The sequence below is a fragment of the Castor canadensis genome, chromosome 7 (assembly GCF_047511655.1).
Source record: "Castor canadensis chromosome 7, mCasCan1.hap1v2, whole genome shotgun sequence".
In the NCBI taxonomy this organism is placed as follows: Eukaryota; Metazoa; Chordata; class Mammalia; order Rodentia; family Castoridae; genus Castor; species Castor canadensis.
Genome location: NC_133392.1, coordinates 143,630,417 through 143,656,283, shown reverse-complemented (window position 1 = coordinate 143,656,283; position 25,867 = coordinate 143,630,417). Strand labels below are relative to the sequence as shown.

Here is a 25,867-nt window from a genome sequence, read left to right as displayed (position 1 = left end):
TTGGAGGGCTTCCGAAGAAACCCAGTTCTGGGGCCTCCCAAGGTAGGACCGTGACGGGGAACTGCCGTCAGTGGTAGATAAGTCCCCCACTTTGACGTGGGCTCTCAATTCCTGCCCTGTGACACATTTCCACAGCACGTTTTCCAGTGCCTTCCCCATCTGGATTTTCCCAACTCGGCGTTCCGGCTGTTGAGCTGGATCCCACTCTCAGCAACCAGCTCCTCAGCTGGTCCAGTCAGCTCGGCCTCCTCAGTTTCCATGCCACGCCCCGCGAGAGCGTACGCCAATGGCGGACTCCAAGCCCTCGCGCTGCTCCGCCCCTAACCCAAAGCGCAAGGCGAGACTCCGCCTACTGATTGACGGAAGGGGCGGTCCCAGTGCCCAAAGATTACGTATTCTTTCAGCGCCTGGTTGTGAGGAAGTGTAGGCGCACGGGAATAATTGCAGTAGTCGCAGCGGAGCCGCGCAGGTGCTGGGCGGAAGGACAGAACCGAAGGGCCAGTGACTGGAGGAGGCAGCTGCGGGTGAATTAAAGGTACAAATAAGAGAATAGATGATTAAGAGACCACTGAAGAATAAGGTAACGGGTGCGACAGCAGAAGAGGTAGTGACTGGGAAACGCAGAGTGGGAAATGGCTTGGCGGAAGATGGAGAAGGAAGATGTGAGGAATTTTTAAGATGTAGGCACCATGATGTAGCAGGAAACGGATATTCAAATAACGAGGAAAGTCCACGAAGCCAGGAGAACCAAGCAAAGGCTTCTTGCCTAAAAGATCCCACTGGCTTCTACAGCTTCTGTGTAAAGATTAGCTCGGTGTTTTTGGATTCTGATTCTGGCTGCTTTCCACGGTCTCTTAAGAAGTCAGCTGTAGCTATTTGCAAGCGCTAGCGACTTACTTTCTTTTTCGTTTCTCCAAGGTTGCCTGGCTGGTGACTTGTTCTAGGGTGGCCTTCTAACTAAGCAAGAAATATGTCTTGGATCAAGGAAGGAGAGCTGTCACTTTGGGAAAGGCTAGGTGTCAACATCCTAAAGGTGAGCAGTGGCCCAGAGCACCAGTTGGCCTTTTGGACAGTTGGGTAACTTGTGTCAAAACTTATTATTAAATTTAAACTATCCATATGTATGATATTGGCTCACCACTAGTCTTACTGTCTTCTTATTTGACAGGCGGGCCCAGTGCCCAAACACATTGCATTCATAATGGATGGAAACCGTCGCTATGCCAAAAAGTGCCAGGTGCAGAAGCAGGAGGGACACTCACAGGGCTTCAACAAACTGGCTGAGGTGGGTGTGTGTGGCAGAACCCAAAGTGAACAATCTGTGGAGAATTGGAGTATAGCTAGAAAATGAGGCCCTGAATTTGCAGTTGCTGAGGTTCTTTGTTTTAATAGCGGTTTCTCTGTTCTTATTTCCTTTGTTTTGAGATGCAGTCTGTGTAGCCCAGACTGGCCTCAAACTCGTAAACGCCCTGCCTCTGCTTTCTGAGTACAAAGATTACAGATGTGCACCACCATGAATATCATTTCTCTATTTTATTACTTGCTTTCTAGTTATAGGTCACATATTGACATTAAGCAAAAAGTAATCATCATAAACATCACAAAATATTAGAAATAAGAATGAAATTGCCTATTTCCTTAATAAATCATTATTATTCTATGCCTCATTCATTCTTATAGTATGTCTTGCATGCCTTAACATTTATAAAATTGTGTCCAAAGCTCTAACTTTATTTTCAGTTGACATTTTAACAAGTATTTTTTTAAATTGATGCATAGCCTTTCTAACTATATGTTGAAATGACATAGAAGATTTTATCATAATAATCTCACATAATTTATGTAGGGTCTCCTCTGTAATTGGACATTATAAGTAGTACTTTTTTGGGGGCAGGGTGGGACTGCCACTTGAACTCAGGGCTTTGTGCTTACTAGGCAGACGTTCTACCACTTGAGCCATGTCCCCAGGCCCTAACTGGCTCAGTGTGGTAGTACATACTTGTAATCTCAGCAATCAGGAGGCTAAGGCAGGATTATGAGTTCAGGACTAGTTTGGACTACATAGTGAAAAACCCTGTCTCAAAAAAATTTTTTTTAATTAAAAAAAGTTAAATAGTAATGTTTTAGGATAAATACTTAGAAGTGACATTGTGGAGCAAAGTTTGGGTGAGTATCCATTCTGCCTTGCCAAGGCTGAGGGATTTCTCAGGACGCAGATCTTTAAATGCTAAAATGGGAAATTGCTAGGCCAATCAGAACATCACTCTACACAGAGATCATGAACATTTTTTGGTTTTAATGCATATTGCAAATTGGGAAACATTAAATTTAAATACATTCTTTTTTAGGGAGAAGAAGGGATGGTGCTTGATATTGAATTTGGGGCTTCATGCTTGCTAGGCAGGTGCTCTACCACTTGAGTCACACCTCCAGTCCCTGAGAAACATTAAATTTAACAATAAGAATTGAACAATACAATCTGTGTGAAAAAAAATATATATTTTTTTTGGTCCTGGGAATTGAACCCAGTACCTCACCGGTACTAAGCACTTGGTCTACCACTGAGATAAGCATAGCCCTTTGTGTTAAGTGACTTTTAAGAAGAATGGAGCTGGGCGCTGATGACTCACACCTGTAATCCTAGCTACTCAGGAGGCAGAGATCAGGAAGTCACAGTTCGAAGCCAGCCTGGGCAAATAGTTTGCAAGACCCTATCTCAAAAAAGCTCATCACAAAAAAAGGACTGGTGGAGTGGCTCAAGGCATAGTCCCTGAGTTCAAACCTCAGTACCTCAAAAAAAAGAATGGAAATACGATATGCAGCCCACAGATCCCAGCTTTCTGGCACAAGAACATGCCCTGATGCCAGGACAGTAATATGTTTTTCCTTGAGCAGTTGGCAGTGGAATTCTCTCAGTATTCTGTGGATAGTTTTAGGTTTATTGATCCTTGCTTCTCTTTCTCTTTTTTTTTTGGCAGTACTTGGGTTTGAACTCAGAGCCTCACACTTGCTTAGCAGATGCTCTACCACTTCAGGCACTCGACCAAATCCCTTGCTTCTCTTTTGTAATTAAGTAAAAGGCAATATTTTTCTATTGCTTAAAACTTAAGCTCTGGAGTCACTAAGACCTAATTGATGTAGGCAAGTTTCTTAACCTCTTGTGAAGAAAGAAAGAACTCATTGGCATCCTTACTCTGCTTTTCCTGGCTCTGTGACCTCCTGTAAGTTAGGTAGCTTCCCTTTGCCTCAGTTTATTCTGTAAAACAAAATTAGCAACAATCTATTCTAGGACATATATGAAGATTAAGTAAGATGGCACAATAAAAAGCAGTTTTTTGAAAAGGAAGTTTTCAAACAACTTAAACTTGTTTTAGCAGTGGGTTCCAACCCAGATGTGCCATGCAAAGTCTTTAGAGCCTGAGCCTATTCAAGTACCAAGTTCTAACTGGTATTTTTCTAAGGTGGTAGTGGATGTTTTTCATGTGCATATCTGTAAAGGATCAGAGAGGTGGCTCTGTAGATTTGTTTCTTTTAGTCTGTTTGAATGTCTTCTGTTCTTTTAACCTCCAGCTCCCCAACTCCAACATTGTTATTCTCAGCCCCCAAGTTACAGGTTATAGGTTTGTTTTGGCTTGGTTTTTTGTTTTGTTTTGTTTTGTTTTTGAGACAGGGTCTTAACTATTTCATGTAAGCTGTACTCTGTACTTGGTAGACAAAAGTTTGAACTCAGGGCTTCGTATGGGAAAAGCAGAAGCTTGAAGAGTATGTGCTTTACTACGTGAGCTGCACCTTCAGTTCATTTTACTCTGGTTATTTTTTTTTTTGAGATGGGGGTCTCTTGAATTATTTCCCTAGGCTTGTTTTGAACTGCAGTCCTCTCAGCCCCAGTCTCCAAAATAGCTACGATTACAGACTGTGACTCCCAGAAGTTACAGACTTTTAATATGGTTTTTTAACTCTCAGAGCCTCTTTTATCATCCATAAAATAGTGATTAAAGCAATAAATACCACTTTTAAGTGGTTGTTTGGAAAATGAAATAACATTTGTGAAAATCCTTTACCAACTATGAAGTGCTATCCAGCTATCCAGTTGTTGCTTTTATTCTCTTAAATTACCAGCCCTTCAACCTACCAGAATGATGAAGTTATTACTGAGTAATAATACTCCGTGTTTTTATATTGTTTGTTAGCCACCTTGTCAGGGATAGAATTGTGATCCCGTTTTTATAGATAAACTCAAAGCCAACTATTTTGCCTATGGTTCCATATAACAAGGCCATGTTGGACTCACAGTCTGGAATATAGATCTTTATATTCTCAGTGAAGGGTTCTTTCAGGTAAACAACAACAGCATCAGTAAAGTGGTCTTTATTAAGATCACATTTTTCAGTTTTTTAAATGGTGGCTTTCTGTGTGTTTGGTGAATTATTCTGACATAGCACTGACATTATCTTAGCTTTGCCCAGGTTTGGGGAGGAGAACAGTCTGTCTTCCATCTCCAACTCCCCACTCTTTCCTGTATCCTAGCTTTTTGCCTTCTCCCCTCTTAGACTCTGCGCTGGTGTTTGCACCTGGGCATCCCAGAGGTGACTGTGTATGCATTCAGCATTGAGAACTTCAAACGTCCCAAGAATGAGGTGGACGGGCTACTGGATCTGACCCGGAACAAGTTACAACGCTTGATGGAAGAACAGTAAGATGCTGTCCATAGGGAGAGTATATCCTTCCACAACCTCCACCTTTCCTTAGCCCTCACAGTTTTGTTATCAGAGGCCTATTAAAGGGTCTCTTAAATCCTGTTAATTTTAGATTTCTTTGGTGGCAAATATCAAAAATGCAAGCTAAATTTTGTTTTCTTTTTGGTGAGTCTGGGGTTTGTTCTCAGGGCTTCACACTTGCAAGGCTAATACTCACAAAGCAGGTGCTCTACCACTTGAACCACACTTCCAGTCCATTTGTTTTGGTTATTTTTTGGAGATGGAGTCTCACAAAACTATTTTCTCCAACTGGCCTCAAACCACAATCATCCTGATCTTAGCCTCCCAAGTAGCTAGGATTATAGGCATATGCCAACAGTGCCCTGCAATTTTTCTTTTTTAATGTGGCATTTATTTAGGATGTTGAGGTATTTCACAGAATTTAAAGACAAGTACAGCCAGCCTCAAACAAAACTAAAACCAAGAATTAAAATCCATTTGGCAGAGCCTCTTCATATATTTACTTCTTCCTCTCTCTATAGACCACTCCTCTACTTCACAATAACAGTCCAGAATGAACTAAATGCTTTAATTGGCCCACCTTTGATCAGATTTCTGCCTGAGAACCAATAAATTATGGCCAGGGCAATGAAAGGAAACATGTGGAAGTCATTTCTGTTGCACCTGGATCCCTACAAAGTTACTAAACTTCCTCTGCATAGTCTCTTGGAAGGTTTGGGATGATACATAAAAGACCTCAGTGGGGAAGTGTCAGTACTGTTCTTAGCAGTCACTAAGTTTACATTTAACTTAGGGAAGAAAGCTGGAAAGAGGCACGGAAGAAGTTTGATGGAGATTGTTTGCTTCAAAACATTAGTTGTCTCTAGTCAGGAGTTGCTTAGAAGCCTTTATTCAACTGTTGTACATTCGGCTCCTAACCCACACTAGGACTAGGAATATGAGAGAACAGCCTAGGTTTCCAGAAGAGTTGTAGGAAACTGTTTCTCTCTTTGCTGTCTGTATGTGCATCAGAGTGGTGGGAGAGCAGCCAGGCTTCCCTCTGTCTAGGATGGTAAGATCCTGGGCCACAGATATTGCTCCTTGGTTTCTGCCAGTGCTTGTGTGTCTCAGGTCTCACACCCAGGAGGCTGGGGATCAAGGAATAAGGGGTACATCCCAAGTGTTCGAATTCTTCTGTATATACACTAATCTTACCTTCTTATGTGCTTACTATGTGTCAGGCCCTTAGTCTAAGTGTACTTTCATTAGTAGCTACATTTTCCATGAGAAAGATATTATTATTAGCCCAATTTTAGAGAAGAAGAAAGTAAAAACCAGAGCAGTTAAGGCATAAATTCTGGTGTATGTATATTCTTAACAAAATGCCCTGGGCCATTTTGTCTTCAGAACTGAGGTGTCACTGCACCTAGAAATAGGAGGTATTCTTTTTTTAAAAGCATGTTAGGAAAGGACTCTACCATTGAGCCATATTCACAGTCCCAGGAGGCAATTTTTTTTTTTTTTTGTGGTACTTGGGCTTGAACTCAGGGCCTTCACTTTGAGCCACTCCACCAGCCCCTTTTTTTTTTTTTAATAGGTATTTTCGAGATAGGGTCTGGTGAACTGTTTGCCCAAGCTGGCTTCAACCGACAATCCTCCTCATCCCTACCTCCTGAGTAGCTAATATTATAGGTGAGAGCCACAAGTACCTGGCCCCAGGAAGCAATTCTTAAAATTGCTGCAACATCAAAACGTTTTGACAGCCAGGCATGGTGGTGATGTTAATTCTGGAGGCTGAGGCAGAATAATTGTGACTTTGAGGCCAGCCTGGGCTACATAGTGAGTTTCAGGCCCACCTTCAGTACATAGTGAGACGCTGTCTCAACAAACAAGGGCCGGGTGCCCGTGGCTCACACCTGTAATCCTAGCTACTCAGGAGGCAGAGATCAGGAGGATTTCGGTTTGAAGCCAGTCCTGGCAAATAGTCTGAGACCCTATCTTGAAAAAAACCCATCACAAAAACAGGCTAGTGGAGTGGCTCAAGGTGTAGGCCCTGAGTTCAAACCCCAGTATTGCAAAAAAATTTTTTTAAAAAAGGATTAGAGGTGTGGCTGTAGTGGTAGAGTGCCTGCCTAACTAGTGTGAAACCTCAAGTTCAAACCCAGTGTTGTTAATAAGTAAATTTAAAGCAATAATAGCAAAAAGACAAAAACAAACAAAAATACATGACAATAGAGGTGCTACTGAGATTGCTCTAATCAGTCAGTAGTAGCGAAAACAGTCTTAAGAGGTCCTGGCAGAACAAGAAGCAACTGAAGAGGTACTTTCCAACAATATAACACACAATCCCAGAGCTCTGAGGAGTGGCATTTAAGAAACGAACCCAGCAGCAGTGAGGGCATTGGTTTACTTTTGTCTATTTTATGTAATGGCCTTCTGTATGGGATTGATTTGAAGAAAGAATTCTTTGGCTAAAAGAAAGTTTCACAAATCCTTGCCTAGTCTGATTTCATCGGTTGGGAAATTAAACCTTAATGATAAAAAGAGAAGGGCTTGCCTGTGGCCACAGCAACTGGTGACAGAGCAAGTTCAGAACTCAGTCTGCTTGTTCCTCCAGGGCTTTTACAGCTCCATTTCCATAGATCAAAGTCCTGCATCTGTTGTCTGAGAACAAGAACTCTTATGTGCCTATTCTCACTTGACAAAAGTCAAGCAGGGATGGAGGTCATCTCCAGTTTACAGATATGGGGGGATAAAGGGGTACGTAAATACTGAGCTCAAAGAAGCTAATACACATGGTCAGCTAGTAAGTGGAAGTATTAGGACTGAAAACAAGGTGGACTTATTCAAATTTTGCCTTGAATTGACTATACATTTGTCTTCTACAATTGCAGTAAGGTCTCAAATTTAGATGATTAGATTTTGCTTCACAAACCTTGAAGAAGTGTACTCAAAGTTTACATAGGGTTGACAGCCTATGGATGTGGCCTTTGGCTCTGGATCAAGGTTCTTCAGGCTTTGCCAGAGATCCATGCACCATACAATTAAGCTTCCACTTTCCAACCTTGAAGCATTTAGTTTCTGCATAGCATTCCCAGTGAGAGAAGCTGGGTAGGTAACAGTGTATTCACTTACCATGAGTACAGTTTGGGAGTTACGGTGTGGAAACACTGTAATATGATTAAGAGGACAGGCTCTGTAGCTAGACTTGCCTGGTTCAAGTCTTGCCTGTCTATTTACCAGCTGTCTGAACAAATTATCTAACCTCCCTATACTTTAGGTTCTTCATTTGTAAAACAGGATTAATTATGGTATGTACTTCTTAGGTTGTATAAGGATAGGAATGTATTAGTACATGTAAAGCATGCACATGGTCTAAGGACCACTGTCTGGCACCTAGGAACATATAATTAATGTTAGATGTCATTTCATATTTCATCAGAATATAACAAAAGTAACAAATAATACAGATCCTGCCCTAGAGCAGTTTACTTCCTTGTCAAAATGGGACAGACATATCATAGAGTATGTAAAATCCAGCTTGCCAACAGGTGGTATAATTTGTGGTCACAAGTTCTCAAGGGAGACAGACCTGGAGTTCACATCAAACACAGCATATAATATCTAGACCATCTCTATCGATAACCTATCTGAGGCTCGGTGCTGTAGCATACTCCTTTCAGAGTGTTGAGGACAATGCCTGATGTAGGAAAGCACTCAGAAACTGATTATTGGTTCTTATCTCAGCACCTTGCCATCTCTGACTCAGGAGATGCTCTGTCCTAATGCTGCCTCTTTTTTCACTGATCAGGGAGAAGCTGAAGAAATATGGGGTGTGTGTCCGGGTCCTGGGTGATCTACATTTGTTGCCCTTAGACCTTCAGGAGCTGATTGCACAAGGTGTACAGGCCACTAAGACTTACAACAGGTAAGTTCTCAGATTTTCCCTCAGGGAGTTGTATCAATCTTTGACTCCCTTCTGATTTTAGGGAGCCATCAGGAGCCTCCCTTGGTCTGTGTCTGATAGAAGGGGCAATGAGGGCAGTTTGAGGTGCTTAGAGACAGGAGTTTCCTCCTTCCGTCTGTAGGGCATGCTACTGTACTACCATGTTATGTCTGTGTGTAAATACACTTTCTTATTTTTGCCTCCCCCAAATTTGTGTGTGTGTGTGTGTGTGTGTTTGATGACTGGAGTCCCTGAGTTATACATATATTTTAACTTGACAGGAGTTGGAGTGGGAATGCAGGAGCCCTAATTCTTGTCTCTAAAGACAGGTCCTAAAAGAAATTATTTTTCTATCCCACTCTTTTAACCCATGGACAGTATGACCTTGGGAGGTTGTACAAATGCTGAGAGAAATAGAGTTCAGCAATCCAAACTTCATTATGTATGGCTTTGGAATATGCTTGACAGTATGTTTGTATCAGGTCTCCTTCCTTTGTTCTTTGCTTGTGCTAATATCACAGTGGATTTACATCCGCTGTAAGCTGGTTGGCAGTAGAAGGGGAGAGGGATAAGGCAATAAGAGCCATTTAATATTTGTCTTTTAAAACTAGTAACATGTTTATTCAAAGAAATCTTGGAAATCACAAAAAAACCCTCATACTTCTTACCTTTGAGAAGTATGTACAGTTAACACTCGGGGTGGGGCGGGGGGCGGTGTCCTTTCAAGGATGGGCTGCTCTAATCAGAGATCCAATCTCCAGTCCGTGCTCCCACCTTAATAAATTATTCTGTTCTGCCCTCTCAGGTGTTTCCTCAATATCTGCTTTGCATATACATCCCGTCATGAGATCACCAATGCTGTGAGAGAGATGGCCTGGGGAGTAGAGCAAGGTCTGCTAGATCCCAGGTACCTGGAGTTGTTTCTCATAGTAACTAATAGAACAGGTTTGCACCAAGTGTTAATACCCCTCCTGTATCATGTACTTGGCCAGAGTCCAAATCAGGGATGCACATTTAAAGATTTTAAGGTATCCCCAAACATAGAGGTTATTAGGATTGGCTTATAGTCTACTTCAGGTTTTGTCTATGTTTACCACATATGAAGAAACAGCAAAGCAAATGTTAAGGTCATCCCGTTCAATAAAAAATGATCCTTCTTACCTTTTGACAGTATTTTTCCAAGAGTGACTTTTTAGGAATGTATTTTGTTGGGGAGAGTGTCTTTTAGGTCTCTCATGTTACAGTTTTACAAGATTATCAAAGAAAGAAAGTTGGTAATCATTAGCAACAGAGTAAAATCCTAATTTTTAGAGCTAGATGGGACTTTTGAAACCATTTGTGTTTTTGGTCCTTTCCATGTTGTTATTAGTGTAACCTTTAGTAGTATTAGTAAACTAATAATAGCAATAGTAAAATAATAGTAGAAAAAATAGCCTAGGAAATGCATATTTTATCAAATTATTAACCTTATATATGAGAGATTCAAGTCTTTTGTCCATTTTACAAATGAGAAAACAGAGCATTGAAATAACTTACCCAAGGTCATGTAATTAGTGAGTGCTTGAACTCATATTTAAAGCTGTCGATTTCAGAATTTTGTCCTTTTTCTATATTATATGAGATCTTGCCCAGGAATTACTCTGATTCCCTTCTTAAGTATGATTTGCTTCACTTGAAAGTAGATTAAAAGCTGGGTGGTGGTGGCTCACGCCTGTAATTCTAGCTACTCAGGAGGCAGAGATCAGGAGAATTGCAGTTCGAAGGCAGCCCAGGCAAATAGTTCAAGAGACCCCCATCTCAAAAAAAAAAAAAAAACCGCACATATGAATAATAAAAGAAAAATGAAAAAAAAAAAAAAAAAAAACCATCACAAAAAAGGGCTTGTCGAGTGGCTCAAGGTGTGGAGGTGTAGGCCCTGAATTCAAGCCCCAGTACAAGCAAAAAAAAAAAAAGAGTACATTAAAAAAATCAAGAAGTTGGGCAAGGTGGCTCAACCTTGTAATCCCAGCTACTCAGGAAGCTAGGGCAGGAGGACCTTGAGTTTAAGGCCAGGCTGGGGTAGCAAGACCTGTCTCAGAAAGTTAGGGCTAGGCAAACCCCAGTACCGCCAGGAAAAAAAAAGTTATGGCTAGGAATGAAGCTCAGTATTGGAGCACTTACCTTGCATGTACAAGGCCTTGTGTTTACCCTTCAGCATCATAAAAGATAGATAGGCAGGCAGATAGATAGATATAGAGAATAGGAAACATAAGAAGGAAAGAGCAAAGTTTCATTTTGGTTTTTGGTTTTTTGGCTTTTTGAGATTTGAGATAGAGTGGACTTCAATCAGCCCAGGCTGGTCTCAAACTTTCAATCCTCTTGCCCACCTAAGACTTGAACTCTGACCTTGACTCCTAGTCTAGTGCATTTTACCCTGACATTACATTGCTGTAGCTGTTGACCTTACCTTGTGCTTCTTGTCCTGCAAATTTTCTCCCGCCCATGTTCTCTGCTTGTTTTATTTAATAACCTGCCTCTCTGGGATTCTCATGACAATGGGTATGGGCTAGGTAGTATTACCAGTGTCAAGAAGCTGATGTCTCAACCCACCAGCTCCTGCAGCTTGATTTCCAGTTCAGGCTGGGCTCATTAGGGCCTAGGCAGTACTGTATGTTATTCAGATTTAGACAAATCTGCATATCAGAAAGTCAATGAGTTATTAGAATTAGAAACTACCTAATTGTTAGATTTCCCTGTTTTCTCATTACTGCTCTTGGTTCCTCCCTTTCCTTTCTTACAGAGTGTATGTTTTTTTCTAGCAATAAAATTAATAGATTATTTTGTGAGTCTGGAAGTTTAGAAGGAATAAGTTTGAGCCTGAAGAATAGTTAAATATCAGTTACTTTGAACAGATTACTTGGTTTTTTTTTGTTTTCTTCCCTTCCTCCCTCTCCTCTCACTCAGCTTCTTAAAGGCCTCTGTGGTCCTTATAAAATAATAGGTATAATAATAATACTACCATTTACTGAGCACTTAATCTATGACAGGCACTTACTAAAGTTTTTCTGAAGGTATTAGGGTTTGCTAGGCAGATTCTTTATCACTTGAGCCACTCCATCAGCCTCGTGTGTGTGTGTGTGTGTGTGTTCACAGTGAGTTGTGTTCATCTTTCCCCTCCAGAGTGACAACGTTATCTTGTGCTTGGATTACAGGTTGTTTAAAAGTATGTCATGAAGCCAGGTGCTGGAGATTCATGCCTGTAATCCTAGCTTCTCAGGAGACAGAGATCCGGAGGATCGAGGTTCAAAGACGCCCAAGGCAAATAGTTCATGAGACCCTATCTTGAAAAAACTCAACACAAAACAAGGCTGGAGGGGTGGTTCAAGTGGTAGCTCACCTGCTTCGCAAGTGTGAGGGCCTGAATTCAAACCCTAGTACCACACATTAAAAAAAGTATGTCAGCAAACACTTTTAGCCTGTAAGTGCCTCACATTCAGAAAACCAATATGCTTTTATTTCTGAAATCTATTTGTAGTAATGCATTCATTCATTTATTCAAAAACAAATTCAGGGCTATGTAAACAGACATGAATGCACAAGGCATTTGCCCTCAATCAGTTCACAATTTAATTCGTGTGTACAAATAAGTAACCCATGGTGCTGTTCACTAAGTTATGGATGCTCAGTGTGCCAGTTCAGAACTGGTACTGACCTAAGAAGTGAAGGCAAACACTTGCAGTCCTAGCTACTTTGGAAGCTGAGACAGAAGGATCACTTACTTAGATGTTTAGCCAGAGTCATCTTGTTTAAACAGAAATCCAAGCCAGGTATGGTGGTACACATCTGTAATCCCAGCACTCGGGTAGGGATTGTGAGTTCTAGACCAGCTTGTGCAATTAGTTCAACAAACCCCATCTCCAAAATAACCAAAGCAAAGTGGACTGCAGGTGTGGCTTAAGCCTGCTTTGCAAGCACAAAGCCCTGAGTTCAAACCCAGTTCTACCACAAAACAAAACAAAGCTGAGTGCTGGTGGCTTATGCCTATAATCCTAGCTATTCAGGAAGCAAGGGATCAGAAGAATTGTGGTTTGAAGCCAGCCCAGGCAAACAGTTCACAAGATCCTATCTCAGAAATACCCAACATAAAACAGGGTTAGTGGAGTGGCTCTAGTGGTAGAGTGCCTGCCTAGCAAGTGTGTTTAAATTCACCAGTACCACCAAAACCAAAAACACTTACCAATCCAATTATTACATAAATATAACAGAGGACATCATAGTGTGAAGAACTTACATTCTGAATTTTGCTTTTTTAAATTCTTTTAATGTTGTAATAGGAGTACATTTCCTTATCCCATATTTTTAGTAATTCTTCAGGTTATTATTTTTACTGGCTGCCAACTATATTGTACCTCAATTTACTTTACTGTTCTTATATTTGCTGGATGTATAGGTTGTTTCCAATTTCTCTTTTATTACAAATAATGCACAATGAAATCCTTGAATTTGACTTTTCTCTGCATTTTGGATAAGTTCCTCAGGAGCTGGTCTATAGATGCCCATTCATCTTATTCTTGCCGAGATTTTTTTCTTTCTTTTATAGTGCTGGAGATCAAACCCAGGGCCTTGAATACTAGGCACGTGCTCTACCACTGAGCTACATCCCAGCTCACAAGAATTTTTTTTTTTTTTTTTTTTGTGGTACTGGGTCTTCAACTCAGAGCCTCACACTTGCTAGGTCTAGTTGCCACTTGAGCCACTCCACCAGTCCTACAAGATTTCTTAAATGTCAACTATTGTAATTTGGCAAAAATTAGTATTTTATTGTTATCCCATAAATAATTTTGAAAAGTCTTCATGTAGATAAATACCATTTTTGTGGGGTTTTTTTTGTCGGGGGAGGGTGCTGGACGGCACTAGGGTTTGAACTCATGGTCTTACACTTTCAAGGCAGACCACCTTACCACTTGAGCCACTCTGCTAGCACTAGTTGTGGATTTTTGTCAGCCAAAATCTACAGGTATTTCATTTTGACTTTGTCAGTTTTGTATTATACCCCAGTTTGGTCCATCACCTTCACTCTCTCTCTTCTCCCTCCCCCTTCTTAAAATGACTTTTGACAGGTTTCAATCTTTCATAGTCATACATTTATAGAAAGTACCTCAGCCAGGCACCAGTGGTTCACACCTGTAATCCTAGCTACTTGGGAACCAGAGATCAGAAGGATCATGTTTCAAAGCTGGTCGGAGCAAATAGTTTGTTAATAGTCCACAAGACCCTGCAAACACCCAACAGAAAAAAAGGGCTGGCACAGTGGCAAGTGGTAGAGTGCCTACATAGCAAGTGTGAGGCCCTTAGTTCAAATCCCTAGTACCACCAAAAAAAAAAAGTACCTCAACCATATTCACCCTCCTTTATCCTCTTCATTGACCCTCTCCCTCCCACTCTTACCCTCCTTAACATGACCTGTTTTACATTTCTGTCCTTCGTTGTTTAACTGTTCCATTTTTCAGTGGACTTTTGCCCTGGTATTTTACCTGTAAATATATTGTACTTTAATCAGTTTAACCCCTTTACCTCCTTTTCTGTAAATAATCTGTCTCTACATTTTGCAAAAAGATGATGGAAAGGCATACAGGCAATGAGTATAGAGTTTGGGACTTTTTTTTTTTTTGAGACAGGTTCTCTCTCTATAACCTAGTCTGGCCTTGAACACTCGATCTTCCTGTAGCATTCTCCCCACTGCAGGTATTTCAGTCATGAACCACTATGTCCAATTTATAGTCTGGCTTGAACACTCATCCCAGATCTTTCTGCTTTCTTTATTACGCATCCAGAAACATGTTCCCACCAAGAGAACCTTGGTGGGACCTTCCCCAAGATATAACTCTTACATTTGGAGATCCCAAATTCTACTCCTGGATGCTTGGTAGCATAGATAATGTTCTTGGAGCCAACCAATATCAGCCTTGCAAGTATCCTCTTTTCATGGACAGGAAAGTTTTACTTTAGTTAAATGCTGGCAGTCACCAGTTTTCCTCAATTCCATCTCCTTTCTGAGTGTGTAGACATTACTTGGGAAAGTGACTCTTACCAAGCATAAGAAAAGTGATTATTTAAAATCCTGGGGGGCTATTGTTCATTGGTAGAGTGTGTACCTAGCATGTGCAAGGCCTTGGGATCAATTACTAGCAGAGGGAGAGAGATGAAAATACTGAATATTGTGGATTTTTTTTCATTTTTTTGTAGTATTTTAGTGCTCATATGACTTTGTGGTACTGGTGTTTGAACTAAGGGGTCTCAATTGTTCTCCTGCTTGAACCACACCTCCAGCCCATTTTACTGTGGTTATTTTGGAGCTGGGTATTGTGAACCATTTGCCCAGGCTTGCTTGGAAGTGCTATGCTCCTGATTTTAGCCTTCCCAGTAGCTAGGATTACAAGCATGAGCCACCGGTGCCCTGTTAAAACAAGATGTTTTACCCAGTACAACATAATTAAAAAAAAAAAAAAAGATGTTATAAGTGAGGAACAACACATTCTAGTGGGTATTCTGGTTTTAGGCCTAAAGCTAAATGACTTTGGGGAAATTATTCACCTTCTCTGAGTCTCAGTTTTCTTATCTATAAAATGAGAACAGACATACCTTAAATAGTTAAGATTTAAAATAGTTTGTGGAGCTAGGGATATAGCTCAGTTGTCGAGCACTTCCTTAACATGTGTGAGACCCTGGTTTTGATCCCCAACATTACACACATTAACGAATTTAACAAACAAAAATCTGTTGAGGACCTTCTGTGTACCAGGTTATATTGGAGAGTGTATTTGACGGTCCTCTATAAACTAGGAAGCCTTATAAATGGAAGTATAGTAAGAATAATACAGAAAGAAATGAAATGTGTGCTTTCTGTCTTCTGCTCACCTTAGTGATGTTTCTGAGTCTCTGCTTGATAAGTGCCTCTATTCCAACCACTCTCCTAACCCTGACCTCTTGATAAGAACTTCTGGAGAAGTACGGCTGAGTGACTTCTTGCTCTGGCAGGTAGGTTTATTTGAAATTCTGTTAATGATTGTGTTGGGCTGAACACTGGAACTGCACCCATAGACTGGATGGAAGTAGTTTATCCTACTCCCAACCATTGTAGAATCAGAGATCTTGGGGCAGAGGGTATAAAATCTGGACAAGTGTATCTCTAGGTTGTGCATGGTGACATTTGCTTTCCCTTTTCCCTTCTTCATCCTACTCTGGCTTTGAAAGCCTTTTTTTTTTTTTTTTTTGGTGGTACTGGGGCTTGAACTCAGGGCCGCACACTTGCTGCGCAGGCACTCTACCCCTTGAGCCACTCCACCTGCCCTGTTTTGTGTTGGATATTTTCAAGATAGGATCCCAAGAACCATTTGCTCAGGTTGACTTTGAACCACAGTCCTCTGGATCTCCGGCTCTTGAGTAGCTAGGATTACAGGTACGAGCCACCAGTGTCCAGCCTTGTGTGGTTCTTGCTTTCCAAAGTGCAAGACATCCAGCCTAGCGAGAAAATCAAGGCTATCCAACCATAGTGAAAACTTTCCTTGTACCCTGTTCAAGGAATGGGGCCTTGAAACCTTGTTCACTTGCCAGCCACTAAAACCTTGCTTTGCAGTTACTAGTCTCTCGTCTTCAGCATACAGAGCAACATCTATTGTAGGCACATTCCATGAAGGATCTAAACTACATGTAAACCCTCAAGGGTTTGCTTTTTTGCTCAGTGACTCTAGTGTATCTAGTTCCTAGAAAAGCTCATATCCAATTAAGTTTGTTTTTCCTTTAAAATCTTCATGCTTTATTGTCTTGGTCTCTGGACAGCACATGACTGGGGGACGTTTTCTTCCATGGAGAGGTTGGAAGGAGACTGAGCTTAGATGCTGCTCACAAAAAGTTTAGAAATTTTAATGGACCACAGTCTTAAAATGAACTAGTGAGCCCGATACCCATGGCTCAGGCCTCTGTGGCTCATACTGGTAATCCTACCTATCTAGGGTACTGAGATCAGGAGGATCGAGGTTTGAGTCAGCCTTGCAAATAGTTCATGAGACCCCATCTCCAGAATAACCATAGCAAAATGGACTGGAGGTGTGGCTCAGTTGGTATAGTACCTGTCTCGGAATCACAAAGTCCTGAGACCAAACCCCCAGTACCACCAAAAAAAAAAAAAAAAATTGAACTAAAAGTAGCTACTGAAGACACCTTCAGTCTTTTGCTGTCCTGAAGGAAGTTTGATGGCTACCTATGGTTCTGTGACCTGCTCTGCTGCGCAGATCACATTTGGAAACTTTACTTTGGGCATTGAGATTTAAGAGACCACAGTGAGGGTCTGGACATGTAGTTGAGTAGTAGAGTGCCTGTCTAGCATGCGCAAGGCCCTGATTTTGAACCCCACCACTTTAAAGAAACAAAGGACACCAGTGGCTTATGTCTGTAATCATAGCTACTTGAAGGCAGAGATTGGTAGGATTGTAGTTTGAGGCAAATAGTTCATAAGACCTCATCTCCAAAATAACCAGAGCAAAAATGGAATGGAGATGTGGCTCAAGCCATTGAGCACCTGGTTTGCCCTAAGTCAAACCCCAGTCCTACCAAAAATGACAAAAAAAAAAAAAAAAAAAACCACATTGATAAACTAGAGGACCTACCAGGAGAAACCAACCTCCATAGCAAGGAATTTCATGTCTTAGAAGGAACAAGCAGCAGATAGTGATCCACAAAAGGTAAGTTTATTTCTCAGAAAAAAGTATTGTGTTCTTCCTTTGTGATTTAAATATGGGAGTATCCACAGGCACAGTGGCTTATGCCTATAATCTTGACTACTTGAGAAAGGTTGATCAGGAGATAATTGAAGCTAGCCTGGGTAAACAGTTAGATCCCCATCTCAATAAAAGCTGGTATGGTGGTACATACCTGTCATCCCAGGTAGGCAGGAGCCATAAAAAGGAAATGTCCAGGTTGCCTAGGCATAAAAACAAGACCCTATTAAAAAATGAACTAGAGTAAAAAGTAGGCTGGGTACACAGTACAAGTGGTAGATCATCTGCTTAGCAAGTGAAAAGTGCTTAGTTCAAACCCCAGTACTGTCAAAAAAAAAAAAAAAAGTCATAACCAAGTTAGAAATGATCCCCTCCGTTTTGAAACTTATACTTTGTTGGCAAAAACAAACTCAACCAAGTCATTGCAGGCTTGGGAACAGATAACAGGCAACTCTAAGCTATCCTTTGAACCTTTGAAAGAATGTCACTTTTTTGAAATGGAAACAAACTTGTTCCAGAGAAACTACTTGTGGGAAAGATTACATTGGTTTAGCATAGGAAGCTACCTGACAACTTAAGTTATCCCCCTTGAAGCACTGGATTCCTCACCCCTAAAGATAACATGCAGTGGCTATCAAAGATATTTCAGAGGCTGTGGGATAGCTCAATGGTAGTGATTATTATTCATGTTCACCCTGTTCTGTGTTCTCTGTTATGTACATTCAATTTTCATAGTACCCTAAAAACTAAATACTTGCATCACCTGACTTTACATTTGAGGAAGGTGAGGGCCCAGAGAGATTAAATAACTCACCCAGCTTGAATAGTATTGAGAGCCATGATTCAGAGCCAGGCAGTCTGACTGCAGAATCCATGCACTTAACCACAATGCCATAGTGCTACTACTTAAAATTAACAATGGCAGCTACCATTTGTTCTTCACTGACTTTTATCAGCATGTCTCTCAGATGACTTCCAAGAGTTAATAACAATCCAGATGTTATTTTAGAGTCTTAAGATTGGGTCTTAGAAAAATCCTGGCAGAAATGTTGATCTAGCCTAGTTATGCTTTGACACAGGCAGGTGATCTAACTGCTACACACATCAGTGAGGGAATCAGGACTGGTATCAGAAGCAGTTGCAGCTCAGAATGCCTATGCCATCTCCTTTCCTAGTTTTCCAGCTCAGCCTGTTCCTCCACTGGAGGACTGACCAGCAATGTGGCACAGCCACAGTAACTAAACTATACTCTTTTTTTCTGTATTTTTCCCAGGCCTCCCATTCATGCCTAGTGTTTCAACCAATTCTGTGGCCAGAATACACATTTTGGAACCTGTGTGAGGCCATCCTGCAATTTCAGGCGAACCATAGCACACTTCAGGTATGAATTTGGGGCTGGCGTGACTGGGTGGGATGCAAGAAAAAGTTAATGTTGATTGGCCACTTTTCTGATAAGCAGAGTAATGATGATGATGATGACGATGACAGTAGCTAAACTCACTGAGCATCTCCTGTGTTAGACACTGTGGATGTTTTACATGTAGTATCTTAATTTTTGGCAGTAATGGCATTTGAATTCAGGGCTTTGTACTCATAAGGCAGGTGCTGTGGTGACTGAGTTATGACTCTAGCCCTTTTTGCTCTGGTTATTTTGGAGATAGGGTCTCATTTTTTTGCCTAGGCCATCCTGATCTGCAATCCTATTTTAAAACTTCCCACTGTCATTGGGATAACAGGCATGCACCACAAACTCAACTTTTTTTTTTTTTTTTTTTTTTGCTTCCAAGTACCCAGTCAAGGAAGTCTTATTAGCCTCTTTCTGTAAATGAGTAAATAGAAAAAAAAATTTATCAGGAACTTATAGTCAATAAGAAGATAGGAGCCAGGCGCCAGTGGTTTACAATCCTAGCTACTCAGGAGGCAGAGATCAGGCAGATCATGGTTTGAAGCCAGTCTGGGCAAATAGTTTTCAAGACCCTATCTCAAAAAAGCCCAACACAAAACAGGGATGGTAGAATGACTTAAGTGGTACAGCACATGCCTAGCAAGTGTTGGGCTCTGAGTTCAAACCCCAGTACCACAAAAAAAAAAAAAAAAAAAAAGTACAAGTCTTTTAATCTCTTACATACCTGGGGAAAGGCTTCTTAGAGAGATTATCCATTATTCCCTGAAGATATTAGTCTACTAAAAGCTTGTAGCCTGGGATGGGGCTACATACCTGTAGTTCCAGCTACTTGGGAGCCTGAGGCAAGATTTTGATTTCAAGGCCAGTGCAAGTTTGACAAAATAAAACAAAAAATTGTTACAATGGAAGTATGCAAAATCCAACCCTCTTCCAGAAAGGATTAAGAATAAAATAACAGCTGGGTACCGGTGGCTCACGCCTATAATCCTAGCTACAAAAGAGGCAGAGATCAGTAGATTTCGGTTTGAAGCCAGCCCGAGCAAATAGTTCAAGATTCTATCTCAAAAATACCCAACACAAAAAAGGACTGGTGGAGTAACTCAAGTGGTAGAGCACCTGCCTAGCAAGTTTGAGGCCATGAGTTCAAACCTCACTACGGCCAAAAAAAAAACCTTGCCTTTCCATTGCATAAAACTACATTATGTCAAGATTGAAAAATTCTGTTTTCAATTTTGTTCGCCAGCTTTTGTAAGTTTTATTAGGAGGCAGTCACCTGCATCTGGTTAACACTCTTAATAATAATGGTGGTGTGAGTAAGGGTGGGTAACATATTGAGGGTCTACTGTGTACATTTCATGTACATTTCTGTAACCCTTTCAACCATCTAGCAGGTCTGGTGTCCTCATTTTTCAGATACAGAAACAGAGGGTCAGAAAGACCAAGTAATTGGCCTAACACCACAAAACTATTAACCTTAGTTTTAAAATTATACCTGGTCCTGCTTCTTAATTCTGAACAGATAATGGCCCAGAAAAAAATAGTGATGTAAGTCAGAGCTTCTCAATCTCCTTGGTTTTAAAGCCTTTTTGGTAAACCTAATGAAAGCTACAGACCACTTCTATAGAAAAATTGCAGATCAATTTCCATAGAACTGCACTTGTCACTCAAATACATAGAATATTTTCAGGGGTTGTGATAATCCCTAAAATCTTCTCATGAGTCCCAAATTCAGAACTCCTGGCATAAGTCAATCAAATCATAAATGTTTTATCATGTGTTTGATCACTGAGTCTCAGAATATGAGGAAATTGAGGAAGTTTAGAAAAAGTACAAAAAACCCAGCAAAGCCTCAATTATTCACTGCCAATAAGGAATGAATATCACATTTTTCCACATGACCAAAGTTTCCTTTAACTAAAACTTCTGTTTTTACCTGTTTGATGGAAAACTTTCTGTAGTGTCTTGTACTTAATTTATTGATACTATCTACCAGACATTTGCTAATGATGACTAAAATAGTCACTTTCTAATGATGATGAAAATGATACCATCTTTAAACACTCTGCTGTATAGCTATGCCCTTGAAGGAGTGGGGTTGTTTATTCTAAGCTAAATGATCTCAAAATACCTAGCTTTGGGATTTTTTGTGTATCTTTCTGTGTCCTTCCTCTTTCACATCCTATGTCAATGGCTAATTTTAATAGCATCCCTCCTTCTCTTTCCTGCTGTTTGCTGTTCAAGTCAGCTATTGGCAAAGAAACCAGTTAATCAAGTGTGTCAGAACTTATAAAGTGAGAGCAAATTGGCTCTGCATGAAACCCAGAAGAGCTCGGAACATGAGCTTTTGCATATGGATATTCTTATGTATGGATCTCTAATTTAGCTAACTAGAAGCTTTTTACAGTAATTTCAGGTTGCTTAGATTCTTTGCACATGGTTATTACAGTAGTTACCTCAGGTTTCTTCATCTTTGCCATAAATGTTTATTGAGTCCTTAGTCTGTCCAGTGTGATGTTGGGCACAGGAGAGTCAGCAGTTAGCCTGCCAGACAAGATCTCTGCCTTCATAGAACTTATATTGTTAGTTGAGAAGATATATAATAAACAAATAAATATGTAAAAACAATTCCTGATTGCAGTAAGACAATGAAGAATACACAGAGTGATGATGTGCTAGAAGGTAATGAAGAAAGGCAAAGGATGGATACTATGGTCATAAAGTTTGGGTTTTGGGAGTACAAAACAAGAGGCAAGTGTTCCAGGGGTGGGAGGAGATGAGGCTGAAGGGGGTCAGACCTTTGATTATACAGAGCTTAGTAGTGATGGTAATAAAATTGAAGGACTCAGTCAGAGGAGTGAAAGGATCTTATTGGCATTTAGTAAAAATCACTCAGGATTTATAGAGGGTAGGAGTCAGAGCCAAGAGACCAAATTCCTGCCACAGCCAAGGTGAGAGAGAATGTGCCTCAAGGTATCACTTGGGCAGGGGAAGACTGAAGGTGGGGGATCACAATAAGAGTTAAAACAAAAACAAGCCAACATGGTAGGGTATATCTATAATCCCAGCTCTCAGAAGGCTAAGGCAAGAGGCTCAAACAGAAGAATACCTGCTTTACAAGTATAAAGCCCTAAGTTCAAACCTAGTCCCACAAAAAAAAAAAAAAAAAAGGTTGAGGCAAGAGGACTGTGAGTTTGAAGCCAGCCTGAGCTACATAGTAAGACCCTATCTTGAAAAGAAACAAAACAAAAAAAACCCCAAAAAACAAAGAAACCAAGCAAATGAAACCAACAATGTCAAGGTAATAATATTACTCTCCAGAGAAAGGAATTAATTCAAGTTACCTTAAATCAGTTCTCTGACTATATACCTTTACTGGAATCTATTCTAAGGATAATACACCCTGAAATGCAAACTTGAACATTATTAATGAAGTCTGTTAGTGGTTATGTTATCATGTCATTCTGAAACTCTTTCATTGTTTCTTTTTGGGATAAACCAGATAAATAAAAACACTGACATTATTAGAAACCAAGACATGTAGGTTGTGACTTGGGCAGTGACTTGGGTAGACAGTTCTGCTGTTTCCTGGGATAAATGTTTTTTGGGCTTTTTGTTTTGTTTTGTTTTGAGGTAGTGGGGTTTGAATTCAGGGCCTCTCACTTGCTAGGCAGGCATTCTACCACTTAACCCACACTCCACCAGTCCTTTTCTATGTTGGGTATTTTCAAGATAGGGTCTTGAGAACTATTTGCCCAAGCTGACTTCAAACTGCGATCCTCCTGATCTCTGCCTCCTGAGTAGCTAGAATTACAGGCGTGAGCCATGGGTGCCTGACTGGGATGGATGTTTGAGGACAACCATTCAGCATTCTGTTTCATACCTATGAAGCATAAATGCAAACTTTTATTAAGCTCTTGCTTATATAGGCATCCTTTACATGGATATCAAGCACTGTAAGGTAGATTCTATTATTATTGCCCCCATTTTCAGAGTAAGGAAACAAAAGTTAAGACAGAGACATTTTCTTGAAGCATTTTCTAGCAGGGTCCCATGGGGGTTCTGACTTGGTTTGATCTATACAGGAGCCCTCAAAGTTCTATTTTAGAAATCTTTGCACCTTGAACAGAAGCATTAAGGGAGTGAATCCAGACTAACATCTTTACCAGTCTGGTCTTGGTTTTTGTGTGTGTGTGTGGCACTGGGGTTTGAACTCAGGGCCTTACGTTTGCTAGGCGGGCACTCTTACTGCTTGAACCACTCCACTAACCCCAGAAAGATCTAACCTTTTCTCTCATTTCCTTTTTTCATACCCTGCATTGTGACCAAACTGAACATTTTACTCTTCCTTACTCCCATACCCTTCAGTTTTCTACCTCCATGTCTGTACTCTTGCCCTATTATCCAAACTCAAAATCTGAGCTGCTCTGTCTCTAGGCTAAGCTAGTGTATCTCTGTTCTCAGCAGGAAGCCAAGACAGAAGGCAAGGAGCTTGGCTCTGGACCTGAGTAGCTTACTGGGATGAAGAACTCATCTATAAGTTGTTGGGGGACTGACCTTAGTATTTGAAGGGCCATGACAGTCTCCACTGGTCACCAAGCCAGTCTTATAGTCTGGCAAAGGGAGGAGATCTTAACTATGATACAGTAGGACTTGTCAGCAGAAAGGCCCAGATAGGGAATCAGACCAGGGAAGCAGGGCCTCAGGAGCAAAGAACATCTGGTCCTCCATTACAGGTTGCATGGATGATGGGTCCATGAGTGGTCACTGACAGATGAGTAAAAAAGTTTTTGTCCACTTACTCTTCAAAAATAATAGTATAGAGGGAGAAGACATATTCCCACTAAACCTCCTTTAGTGGTACATTGATCCTAGTTTAAACTGTATTATATTTGTGGTACTCTTCAGATAGTCAGTGTATTCTCAAGAGAAGTTAACAGCTTGAGTTATTCAGGCATTGAATCAGGCTGCTGCCTATTTAGTTATATGACTGACCTGGATGGTTTAATCCCTCAGAGTATCATTTTCCTAATCTATAAAATGAGACGATTATAACAATTAAAATACATGAAAAGTGCTGAGTGTGTGGTTAATATTTTCCACCATGTCTCTGGACTTTTGTCCAGAAAAGCCATATGCACAAGGTACCCTGCTCATTTCATCCTTAGTAATTCCCCAGGCAGACTCTGGGGGCACTTCAGAGCATCATGTTTCCTATAGGAGATGCACTCTTTGTCTCAAGGCAGTCCTCCCAAGTGCATTCCTCATGCTGCTGACCTGAATGTGCTGGTCATGGCTTCAGGGAGAACTTTTCATGGCTAATCCTTTTTTTTTTTTTTTTTTTAATACATGCTAGGCAGGTGCTCCAACACTGAGGTACATCCCTAGCGCTTAATAAATGTTTTGCAGTGTAGCACTTATAGCCTCTCTCCAGGCTTCAGCAAAGTGGAGGAAGATTTGGGGATTCAATGTCTTGAGGGGCTATTACCTCTTATTCCTGATTCTTCCTAGGAGAGAACAAGAACATAGATGCTTTTAAGGCCCAGGAAGGATTTAGGTGAATAGGTTCAGCTTAGCTCTTTCATTACGTCCAACCCATTAGGGCACTTTGATATCTTTTCAATAAACTTTGTGCTTGCTTTACTCTTTTAAAAAAAAAGTTAAACCCATATTTCTCAAAATGAGTTTTTTGGAGCCCTTGCACCAAGATTGCAAAAGTCTCTAAAAGAATTAACTCTCATTTTCTTTGGCCATTATACAGATAGAGAGAAACATTGACCTTTAGGACTTCTGTTAGCTTGGTTTTTCTGAGGATGAGTACCTGTGAAAAAGCTAGATCAGAGAAGCTAGATCAGTCACCTCTGAGATTGGGAGAGTAAATCCAGACCACATGGGAATGGTCAGACAGGTATATAGAATCAGGCCATCAGCTTCTCCATTGTACTCCATAGATACAGGATACATTTCCATTATCCTCTCAAGAAGCTACCTTAGAGAAACCAAGGAACTTCAACCAGCTGTGTGACCTAGGCCAAGTCCCTTTGTGTATTGAGCTCAGTATCCTTGTCTATAAAACAAGGAGACTGGAACATATGGTCTCTCTCCATCATCCTCACAGTGAGCCACTAATTTCTGGCAAATAGGGCCCAAGGTTCTGTCTTGACTACTGCCTCTGTTGCTGGTATTCCATAAAGGCTGCCACATGGAAGAAGCTTAAGCCTTATGAGGTGTCTTTACCCAACTTTGCATTTCCTCTTTCTGGGGCTGGGTGTCTCCCATCCTTTCTATTCTGCCAGGACTTTGCCTAACAAAGCCCTGGCCAACAGTGGTAGTGACAAGATAGCTAACAACAGCCAGGCACTAGGTTAGGCACTCATCATCTCATTGTTCCTCAAACAACCCAGTGAGGTGGGTTCTGTTAAATTTTTCAGATTAAGAAATAGCCTTAGAGGGCTGGCAGAGTGACTAAGAGCTCCTGCCTAGCAAGCATGAGGTCCTGAGTTCAAAACCCCAGTGCAAAAAAAAAAAAGAAAAGAAAAAGAAATAGCTTTAGACAGGTGAGGAACTTCCCAAACCCCAGTGCTCCAGGCAGACTTACTCTGGCCTAAGCAAACTTCCATTTTATGCAACTTTTTTATTCCCAGAATATTCTTCTCCCTCTACACACCCCACCTCTATCTGAATCCTCTCCATTGGTTAAATGCCTACCTATAAGGTTTCATTGCTCCTTGACCTTCATCAACCACAACTGCTTTATCCTCTCAGCTTGCTTAGCCTTTTTTATTGCTTCCCTGGTGATCTCTTCCACATTTTGTGTTACAATATTTTGTATACATGGTTGTGTCCTACTCACCCTTCAAGCACGTGAATGCTAGGACTGTGTCCCAGCATCACTCCATACCCCCAAAAAGTCTTGTACATGGGCCCAGGGTCCTCCTAATCAAGGCCAAGAAGCCCTTCTCACAAAACAGAGAGCCCTAGCAGCAACTACTTGCACCTGTAGTCTTCATAACTCATCACAGCAGCAACAGAGAAATACCCTTGAAAGCCTAGAACCACTCAAGAC

The 25,867-nt window shown here is 40.9% G+C and overlaps 1 protein-coding gene across 2 annotated transcripts in view; it reads left to right on the top strand.

The window, feature by feature from the left end:
* Positions 1-380: 380 nt before the first annotated feature.
* Dhdds (dehydrodolichyl diphosphate synthase subunit) overlaps positions 381-25,867 on the top strand; it is a 29,239-nt gene continuing 3,752 nt past the window's right edge. For both annotated transcript variants that reach the window (XM_074080905.1, XM_020158701.2), the window contains exons 1-8: positions 381-535; positions 919-1,033; positions 1,169-1,285; positions 4,551-4,693; positions 8,509-8,625; positions 9,449-9,550; positions 15,546-15,660; positions 18,673-18,780. In XM_074080905.1, the coding sequence (XP_073937006.1) occupies positions 971-1,033; positions 1,169-1,285; positions 4,551-4,693; positions 8,509-8,625; positions 9,449-9,550; positions 15,546-15,660; positions 18,673-18,780 (765 nt within the window). In that variant the 5' untranslated portion in view covers positions 381-535; positions 919-970. The remainder of the gene's footprint in view (positions 536-918; positions 1,034-1,168; positions 1,286-4,550; positions 4,694-8,508; positions 8,626-9,448; positions 9,551-15,545; positions 15,661-18,672; positions 18,781-25,867) is intronic.